General features: G+C 33.8%; 1 protein-coding gene across 5 annotated transcripts in view; it reads right to left on the bottom strand.

The window, feature by feature from the left end:
• Window positions 1–3,027: 3,027 nt before the first annotated feature.
• Window positions 3,028–11,249, bottom strand: part of LOC111510970 (putative inorganic phosphate cotransporter) — a 99,737-nt gene continuing 91,515 nt past the window's right edge. For all 5 annotated transcript variants that reach the window (XM_023166949.2, XM_023166947.2, XM_023166951.2 and 2 more), the window contains one exon: window positions 3,028–3,822. In XM_023166949.2, coding sequence (XP_023022717.2) covers window positions 3,800–3,822 — 23 coding nt within the window. In that variant the 3' untranslated portion in view covers window positions 3,028–3,799. The remainder of the gene's footprint in view (window positions 3,823–11,249) is intronic.

Genomic DNA, 11,249 nt, shown 5'->3' with positions numbered 1-11,249 from the left:
AATTAATTTCGGAGGAAATTATTTTCCATCAAAAGGTGAATTTTATTTATCAGAATTGGTAGCTACGAAGTTGATTGGTAAATAATTAATTTCACGATTTCTGCAGTCCTCCGAATGTTTTTTTCATTGCCTTTTTGTTTCATTCGTTATCGGCATAGATTTTGTCCTGACCTTCCGATCGAAATCACTAGCGAAATATGTATTAGGTTTTTTTAAATTCTCATCATATTTACCGTTCAGGGAAAACATTCGACCGGTAATTTAATTGAATAGTTTATTTTTTTCACATGAAACTTCATCCGAGAATATTTATTTTAGAATCTAGGGAAGGAAGGTGAACAATATTGGCGACAATTAATGTTTTCTTTCCTCAGTTTTTCAGCTTATACCGGTAAGCTGAAATGTGTTGTTTTTTTACCAAATAATTATTAAGCTTTATTTTCATTATTGAGTTTAGTTACGTTGAAATTACTTAAATGAGTAGTTTCGTTAAATATTTCACTGCGAGGTTGCCAGATTTCATGGAAAGCACAGAATTTCGTAAAATAAAAATGAAAGGAACATCGAATTTTTTTTTAAAGAATTGAATCAGCACTTCTGTTGTCCTGGTGGAAAAAAAAAACAATTCATTATGTTTATATTATTTTGTAATGGTATATGGGAAAAAAAAAATATTCATGCAACGATTATTTTTAACGGCCAGTGGAAATTTTCTTTTTTTTGTATCTAAATGCATTTGGTTTTATTCAAATGGGAGAAATTCTAACTCTTTGAATTCTTCCTAGGGTTTTATGGAGCAGTGCGGGAGCTGCATTTTTCTTTCATTTGGAACATCCGTTAGCCGAATCTGAATGAGAGCTGTTCACTCAATAGTGGGAAAATTATAGAAGAAGGACTTTGTTTTTTTTTCCCTGAATTCAGTGAAGTCAGGGGTTTCAACCTTGAGTTTGGCACTTCAGGATATATCAAGCCACGCAAGTAGACAGTGAATGATTCGTCGTTTTTTTTTAATATTTCTTTTCTCGCCACTTGCCATAATACCTCTATATATAGACAATATATTGTACAAAGGGGTAGAAATTAGTTTCATACTGATGATTTTATTTTGTGTTTGACATATGTGATACGCGCCTTTCGCTCTGGATCCAAAGCTAGCGGCTGTTTAATTTTGGGGTTATTTATGGTTTCTTTTGGTTATTTTGAAACCTACATTAATTTCTACCACAATTGATTGTGACTAATAATATTTCAACTCCAAATACAAATTGTATATACATAAATATTATTTATTGATATGAATTTATATACTCAAAAATAATATGATGTTTTCGTGAAGTATTCATAATAAACCAGATCATTACGTAATTTTTTTTTCCTTATTGATGATAATTCAGTCGATTATGCCAATTATTTTTTGTGACAGATGTGTTTAAGTTCATTTGGTAATTTAGGAACAGGGTTCAGACAAGCATTCGGAAGGGGTAAATTACCTGGCGCCCACAATTAAAATTTAACTTGCATACTTCCCCCCACTCCCGTCTTCACTCAGTTAGCCGGAGCCGAATTCTTGGGCTGTCACAGTGAATACCCAACACCGTAGCGTGATCGAGCGTTACAACTTTATTCTGAATCACAGATCTTAGACCTGAGGCAGTTATACTTCTTCATCACAAGTATCAAATATCATACTTCAAAACACTCCAACCAACTCCCTGTTCATAACTATAACACACGAAGTAAAAACTATTACAAACTTCCTTCTATGACTAAAACAACAACACAAAGATCGTCTTCTTACCTTGCACCAAAATGCTATAATCACATTCCGGAAGAGATTAAATCTCTGAAGAGCACTAATATGTTCAAGAAACGACTGAAATGCTTCATAAATAGCAACCCGAGAAATGTGATAAGCGAATTGTTAGATAAATAATGCTCACAGTCGGTCTGAGTTTACTTAAATCATGCCTCCTACTTTTTGTATCAAAATCATCATAATCGACTCCCGGTTAATTATATATTATATTATATTGTTCATTGTCATATGTGTGTGTGTGTATAGATGTGTATGTGGATGTATGTATATGCGTATATATGTGTATATGTATGTTATAATAAAAAATGAACCACATAACATGTATATATATATATCTATATATATATATATATATATATATATATATATATATATATATATATATATATATATATATTGTCAAGTTATTTATTCATTTTATTCGTTTATCTATCTATATATAGTGGATTTATTTATGTATTGTGTATTTATTTATGTATTATGTATTTATTCATGTATTGTGTATTTATCTATGTATTGTATATTTATTCATTCATTTATTCATATACTAGGCGATATCACGCACAAGAAACATTTTTTTCGAAAATGTTTCTTTTGTGATGCCTTTGTTTGTTCACCCCTATTTTATAATATTTTCGTTGTTATCATTATGGTGAATAAACTCATTATTATTATTCATAGGGCATGCCTTGTCCATCAATGGAGTTTTATTAAATATCCTTAAAGTCCATTTCGGACATCGAATAGATGTCCATGTGTTTACTAGGATGATTCTGGATTTACCTGCTCAATCACTACTATGTTCTTTTCAGATTGTTGTTTTTTTATGTTTTTATGATAATTATAACTAATTTCAATAACTAGCCACAAACATTTTGCAAAGATACATTCCAAATCAAAGTAACATAATTTTTCAAAAGAGACAAATGAAATTGTATTTCCTTGAAATTAATTATTAATTTCTAAAAACTTTCTGAGCTCTACAAGGATTTTTAGATATTTTTATAGACGTTTCTAAAACTACAATGTTAAAAAAATATGTATTATCATTATTCTAAGTGAAGTGATCTTATTATCAAAAATGTATAAATGTTTTGAATTAAGCTGGTTTTTACCCTGTCACCAACTGAAATTTAATTCACGCAATCACCAAGTTCAACCTTCTCTTCAATATAATGTAGGAAGGGTTATTGAAAATAAAATTGAAAATGTATGGAAATACAAATATATTTCATAAATAAGTAAAACTTTCAAAATTTCTGTATGTTCATATTCAATGTATATGTAATGTACTATAAAATTTTGGCCGGTCCTCTATCTCTCATTATTGGTAAAGTAAAAATAATGACAGTAAAGTACATATATTGAATACACCTACATATATATTCATCAGATCGGAATGTGGGTGAATCAATTTTCACATTCTCATGGGCTATCCAGATAGAGTGAAGTTAATAAAAGACATGGGTCAGCTTTCTTGGGAGATAAAAAATCACAGTAGACGCTGACAGTATTTGATAATAATTTGTGAATTACATTCAGATTAATCCCTATACCTATTTTCAAAGTTATGAACTATAGTATAATTTCATAGTAGTGGGCACTTAATTCTCAGATATATGATTGCATCAAAACGAAAACGTTGTCAAGGTTGTAATTCTATATATTTTATCATCATTTTTCCTAATTTGTTTGGTATACTTTCAGTACGTCACTTCAAAAGACAGGTTAAGACAAAAACGTCAATCATTTCTGAGAATTTAGTGCCAACTGTTTTGGAATAATAGTATAGTTTATATTAATAACAGAAACTCGCATAATTTCCATCAACAATTTCATAAATTATTCAACGTATGTTTAAAAAATTGAGATGAGAAAATTCTTCATAGAAGATTTTCTCTTCGGGTTTGATTACTTTAGAAATATAATAAATTAACATAAACTGAAATATCACAGTTCTTGTTTTATGTCTTGATCACAAGTTCACGCCTTAGTTTTCTCCTTATCTGCAAAAAACGAACATTATTAATAACCACGTCTGATAAGTATTTGAGTAGATTTTGATGAGGAGGATACCGAACAAACGTATAGGTAATATATGGAATTAGAAATACGAGAAATGGTTGTGATGATTATCGTGAAAAAATCCAGATTTTCTACAAACGATAGATGATTGAACTGAAAAATTGAAAAATAAAAAAAAATTTGGAATATATGCCTTCATTTTTGATGCCTCGCAAGTAAGTAATTATTTTTGGTAACAGTTACAAACAAATTGTTTAGTGCATTTTGTGTTGAATAGGTACATCCAGTGGCGGAACCAGAAAATCCTTCCTTGGAGTCCTTATAGGTTTTTTATTGATGTTCAGTACTATGCATTCAGAAACAAACATTTGAAAAAAAAGTCAAAACCATTGCTTAGTTTTGAATATTGTGTTACAACTAACAATAAGAAAAATATGTGAGTATATTGAAAATAATCCACGCCATCATTACAATTGAGTCAAAAAGTTATTCAGTTGTACCTGAATAACTTTTCACTCAATTGTAATATGTAATTGCATAATATATTAAAAGTATATTATAATGACTTTTTATCAATCCAATTTATTATTGGTCGAACATAATATTTTTATAATATAAACATAATGTTTTTGATATGTAAATTTTTAACACGCTTCATTTGTATGTTTGTTTATAACCGACTCCTTTGGATTCGATTTTGACTGAATTTAAAGGAGCAGATTGATTTTAAAAACAGCAATTTCATTACATCATCATCCTGATCAGGATCGCTAGGATTAAATATGTCATAGCAAGTGAGACAACCATACTGTCTGCGCATGCGTATATATTTTTTATTAAAACAAATGGGTTCAAAATAGCCAAACTGGAAAGTAGAAAATATAAAACAGTCAGAAAAACTAAAAAAACATGCTTTAATATCAACACAAACTTAAAAATAATTCGAAACTAACTTAAGATTGTGTTCAACATCGACAATTAGTCCTATGGCTTGATGTGACTAATGATATTTTATAAGTCTGAAATCAGAATAAATATATTTACAAAAAAATTAATTAAGTTGTAAAAAAGTGTGGTGTGCTGAATATCCATGATGTACTGTTTGGAACCTTTGGTGTAGTAATGAATATTACTGGAGTTTTTTCCCAACACCAAATCGTTATTTTCAACACCTCGACACGTGTTTCGATCACCTGACAGTTTACATTACTGTGGACAGCACAAACGTGCTGGGTTGAATTTTTTGGTGCATCGTCTTTTGACTTTCCTTCTGACACATGATAGGTTCACAAAAGAAAAACGTACAATACAGGAAATAGCAGCCACTAACAGTTTCTCGAGGGGTTTTGTAGATGTCATAATGAGGAAGAAGAAGTTTAGGTTAAGAATGAACGAAATCTCGACTTTCCAAAAGGACAAAAACCAAGATAAATACATCTCAAGTTCCATACCACCAATATACGAAGAACTTTGGAAAGATTTTCAAGGAACTAGGTATGAAGGTGGTTTTTAAAACAAGTCATACACTACAGAGCCTTTTGGGAAGTCCAAAAGACAAAGTCGAGAATTCGGAAAAGTCTGGAATTTTCAAAATTGAATGTAAGGACTGCGATGCAAAATATTTTGGACAGACATTTGGACAGACAAAAAGATCTATTAAAGTGATATATAAGGAACACATAGCACACTTAAAAAAGAATAGTTAGACAAGTTAACAATAACAGGCAACTAGATGCCCATGAAAGTGTAGAAATAAGTAAACATAATAATATGATGAATAACGATGACGGACCAATACCAAATAGCATATTATATAGCTTGTTAAAATAATATTGTTGGGTTTACTGATCACTACATAAGAACGCATTGTACATATATTTAGATGCGCAAAATTGTGAAATTGATTTTTAAATAGCTGAAAATTGTTTTATATACAGGGCTTTTCATGATGAGCGTTAATTAGATTTCAAATTTGATCGTTTTAGTGACAAATCAACAGACTGTTGGTTGACTGCCTTATAAAGTACTGTTCCAGAGTAGAGAGGACTGGATCTTCCGGGAGAAGGATATATTAAGAGCAAATAGTTGTTGGTTCACAGATGGATCAAAAACATCTTCCGGTTCTGGTGCAGGTGTTTTCAAGCGCACACCCAGGACAGAGATATCAACCTGCCTAGGAACCTATTCGACTGTATTTCAAGCGGAAATTTACGATATTGAATTGTGTGCGGAGAGACTGGAAAAATTCAACCTCATTCACAAGTCAATAAAAATATTCTCGGACAGTCAAGCGACCTTGGAAGCTCTTGGCTTTAACCGAACAACGTCTAAATCGGTAGTTAATTGCCAAAAAACGACTCTCCTCGATAGGAAGACTTAACAGATTATCTCTGGTCTAGATTCCTGGCCATACTGGCCTGGAATGCAATGGGGCTGCTGACTCCTTTGCAAAAAAGGGTGCTGCAAGCAGTTTCATTGGACCAGAACCTTTAGGCTTTGCTTAACAAGGATTGAACACCTGGATGGCAAGAAGATTTATGGACTCCTGGCAGAATCTTCCAGGATTGTCTCACTCCAAGGCGTTTATTCACCCTTCGAAGCTTGATACCCAACAGTTGTTAGACTACAGTAGGGATGAACTATGATGTCCAACAGGCCTTCTCACAGGTCACTGTGATTTGAATCATCATATGCAGGGACTCGGACTGTCGGAAAACAGTGTGTGTCGCCTCTGCTTGGAAAATGCTAAAACAGCAGAACACATATTTTGTGCCTGCTCCGCTGGAGACCGAATCAGGTTTTTAGAGTTCGGCAGAACCCTACTCTTACCATCTGACATGAAAGCCAATCACCATACAAACTAATCGGCTTCGTTTAAAAGCTGGTTTTATTTGGTCTAGTGTGAATAGATGTGAGCCACAATGAATTCTTGCGGGTTGCGGTGAGGGGTCGAATAGACCCACTCACTTTGGACCTAACCTAACTAGAAGAAATGGTGGGTGAGACTTTTAAAAATGATGAATAATCGAAATCAGTATATCACTTCCATCGAAATATACACGGTCTTTCATTAGGCATTTCCTATCTTTAAATTTGAATAAAACAAAGCGTCTGTGAGATACATCGAAATTTTTGATTCGTTTGACAGACCTATTGATGCCATTACGTGGAGAATATAACATCGTTCAAATGTCCGCCACAGCTTCTCTGGGTGGAGCGTATCCAAATCGTTCATGACTCTGAAGTCTGAATTTGACCGATGGCATGGGTTATGTTGGCATTGAGGGCTGCTGTGGTTTGTGAATTATTCGCATATACCAGTGACTTAAGAAAATCTACGAGAAAAAGTCAAACAGGGTCAACTCGCACAATTTCGGTGATCAGTTCACATCACCTCCACGTCAGATGATCATGCAGAATATCCAATGTGGCATGAGCAGTGTGGCATGTAGCGCCGTCCTGTTGAAACCACATATCGTTGGTGTCCAGATCATCCAATTTAGTTTAGAAAAATTTGCATATACCTGTGACTTAAGAAAATCTACGAGAAAAAGTCAAACAGGGTCAACTCGCACAATTTCGGTGACCAGTTCACATCACCTCCACGTCAGATGATCATGCAGAATATCCAATGTGGCATGAGCAGTGTGGCATGTAGCGCCGTCCTGTTGAAACCACATATCGTTGGTGTCCAGATCATCCAATTTAATTTGGAAAAATTTGCATATACCTGTGACTTGAGAAAATCTACAAGAAAAAGTCAAACAGGGTCAACTCGCACAATTTCGGTGACCAGTTCACATCACCTCCACGTCAGATGATCATGCAGAATATCCAATGTGGCATGAGCAGTGTGGCATGTAGCGCCGTCCTGTTGAAACCACATATCGTTGGTGTCCAGATCATCCAATTTAATTTGGAAAAATTTGCATATACCTGTGACTTGAGAAAATCTACAAGAAAAAGTCAAACAGGGTCAACTCGCACAATTTCGGTGACCAGTTCACATCACCTCCACGTCAGATGATCATGCAGAATATCCAATGTGGCATGAGCAGTGTGGCATGTAGCGCCGTCCTGTTGAAACCACATATCGTTGGTGTCCAGATCATCCAATTTAGTTTAGAAAAATTTGCATATACCTGTGACTTGAGAAAATCTACAAGAAAAAGTCAAACAGGGTCAACTCGCACAATTTCGGTGACCAGTTCACATCACCTCCACGTCAGATGATCATGCAGAATATCCAATGTGGCATGAGCAGTGTGGCATGTAGCGCCGTCCTGTTGAAACCACATATCGTTGGTGTCCAGATCATCCAATTTAGTTTAGAAAAATTTGTTAATTTTCCGAGATGCATTGGACGTTCTTGGACTCAAATTCATCCATTACATTGTGAATAGTTCTCTCGGTACGACGATTATGGCGACCGTAGACTGAACGAAGCGCGCGATACGTTGCCCGAACAGAACACCCATTTTGATAAAACAATTTTATTACTTGTACGTGTTGTTAAATGCCTTTTGTGACCATGCTAATTTGGCATAACAGACCGAACAAATGACAACTAATTTGACAGATGGAGCTTCAACAAGATGGCCATTAGGGTTTATTTGAAGATGATTGACAATGTTTCTTGATGAATTTCACTAGTTCGGACTTCCATTGTCTACTATATAAAATGATTTGAAATCCCTGAAACAACTAAAAAAGAAGAATTGAAAATGAATAGCTGAAAATAACAATTATATTAAGCAAAATAAACTTGAAATGAAATAATAGTGAAATAAAATACAAGTAAAATAGAACAATTGAACAAAAATAAATAAAAATAAAGAAATTAAAAAAAATAAATAAAAATAAAAAGTTGAGAGATTCCAAGTCACGTTAGTTCGTGAACTAATTGTTCTATTTTAGTTGTATATTATTTCAGTATTATTTTATTTCAGGTTCATTTTGCTTAATATAATTGTTATTTTTAGCTATTCATTTTTAATTCTTCTATTTTAGTTGTTTCAGGGATTTCAAATCATTTTATATAGTAGACAATGGAAGTCCGAACTAGTGAAATTCACCATATATAAGTGTGGCTTATGAAATTTTAGTAGTGTAGTGTCTCAGACAATAGGATAGAAAGACAGTTTGATGAAGATAAATAGCAGTAATTGGAGTAAACTGGTTACAACGGCGGAATTTGTGTTACCGAAAAATAAGGATTGGAATATAATATGAGGTGTACTCGTATGACGAATTCACAAATAATCACAATGGGATGGCGACCATGAAGGCATATATCATAGAGTTCCTAACGAGAGTGAAGCAATAACTTTAGGATCAATCTTAGATGGTTAAAAAATTGGAACCAAAAAGAAAACATGAATGAAAAAAAATAAAGATATGAGAAACAAATGGTAGAACAAGAAAAAAAACTGAAAAATTGAGGAGAGCGAAAGAATTGTAGAATAGGATGAAGGTAAAAAGAGGAGAGAGAAAAAGAAAAAGAGAAAAAGAGAAAAGGAAATATGGTAGTACAATTACAGAACGAGCCAAAATCTGCAAAAGTTAAGGAAGAGCCAGACACAAATTGGTCGATGAATTGAAATACCAACTGAAGCACACCCACATCTTCAAGTATCAGGTATAAGTTGGGATCACTGTGTATATAGCCAAGGCAATGTAGTAGCCAATAACATCTAGTGAAACGAGAAAATGGCCACTTTATACGTTTTATTTCTAGATGCAGAAGTTACAAATATTGCAGACAATTTTGCTATACAGCCAAAACGAATATCGCAATGGAGTGTAGAAGCTAAGGATAAACTGAAAAAAAAGTATGTGATAGAATTGGCCGATACTTGATGAAAATCATAACGCACTAAAGTAACAATTTATTGTAGGATTTCTACTGAACGATTTTCACAACCTCTGAAGACGCTATTGTATAGTGAAACAGGTGTTTTGCAAAGTGAAAATCTCATAATGAAGTTTTACTTGAATATAAAGGCCATACACGAAGTGGATGACGGAATATTGGTCAATTTTTTCTATCCATAAATCTCAAAAGAAATCGTGTAGCGAATTAGATGTTTCGATAGTTTGAAGAACATCAAAATGGATCAACTCTCGAAGTTTAACTATTAAAACCAGTCAATAAACTCCTGAGACTCATACGCATGGAATAGGCAAAAAAATGCAAAGTGATAATTAACAATAAATGAAACATGTAAGAAAAAATTCACAATGAGCGAAAAAATTCCCAAAATCACAAAATAAAATAATGAGTAAATAAGAAAAAAAAAAGATTACAATATGAAAAGCGATAAAAATCACAATATATGAGGTCACGTAACTAATTCATATCAAAAATGAATGGGCCTGAAAAGAGTTCATTGATCACATATTCATTGTCTTCTCATTAGAGAAAACGCAACTAATTGGTTATAAAGTGGCATCTTGTGGTGTTGGCAAACTAATTTGAAAACCATATTCACAACCCGAGCAAACCACTTCCCACCTGAGCTGGTGCTGAAAGAGGATCTCCTGAGAAGAATCAGTCACAGATATGTTGGGATTCTAAAAAAACAAGGATTCTGTAGATAAATTGTTGGACAGTACCAATATATCAAAGTACACGAGAAAAGGGCGGGTTGGCTGTCCTTGTTCATCTTTCACTGCCTGCTGCGCATGCATTTTCTGAAACTGCTGGATTCCATCCAAAAAAGAGCCATCCGCCTGATTGGAGACGCGAACATTACTTGCAACTTCGATAGTCTGGAACATCGAAGAAAGGTTGGGATTTGTCTATCTTCCATAGTGCACCTCGAACTCCACAGTTTAGGAACTTTTCCATTTGGAGAACTGCGTTTATGAGGCATAAACTTCCTGAGAACGTTTTTCTAAATGGATTTGATCTCCAGCGATTCAAATCCAATGAAAATACTCTACTTTGGCACCGGCACCGCTTTCAGAGCGTCTCAAGGATTCTTCTGTAGTGCTTGTATTCTATCTTCAAAAAAAACATCGGTCGTTTTTTGAAAAGGCAGACTTGGACGTGGCTTACCGGACAAATGATAATTCCAGCAAATTTATTGAGAACAATAAAGATAAAACTTCAAGGTCGAAAAGATCAGGTGACTTGTGGCCCTTTTTCCATAGGAGTAGTCCTCTGACTGATTGGCATTAGTTCAACCACGACTTTGAAGTATTTATTACATTTGAAAGAGAAAGGTTTGAAAGTCAATCTTTTGGAATGCGGGTGAATGAATAGATTTGAAAATTCACTAAATGACCAACTAGAATAAAATTCTGTACCTCTCCTGAATCTGTTTTCTCATGTGAAAATTGGTTGATGGATTTTTTATCGTGTTCAAATTTTTGGTTAGTACATGCCTGAACTCGGGTGGAGGTC

Source organism: Leptinotarsa decemlineata, unplaced genomic scaffold (assembly GCF_025532065.1).
Source record: "Leptinotarsa decemlineata unplaced genomic scaffold, Ldec_3_MD MMD2_tig00026316_RagTag_RagTag, whole genome shotgun sequence".
NCBI lineage: Eukaryota > Metazoa > Arthropoda > Insecta > Coleoptera > Chrysomelidae > Leptinotarsa > Leptinotarsa decemlineata.
Note: the sequence above shows the minus strand (reverse complement) of the source record. Positions and strands in the feature narration are given on the sequence as shown.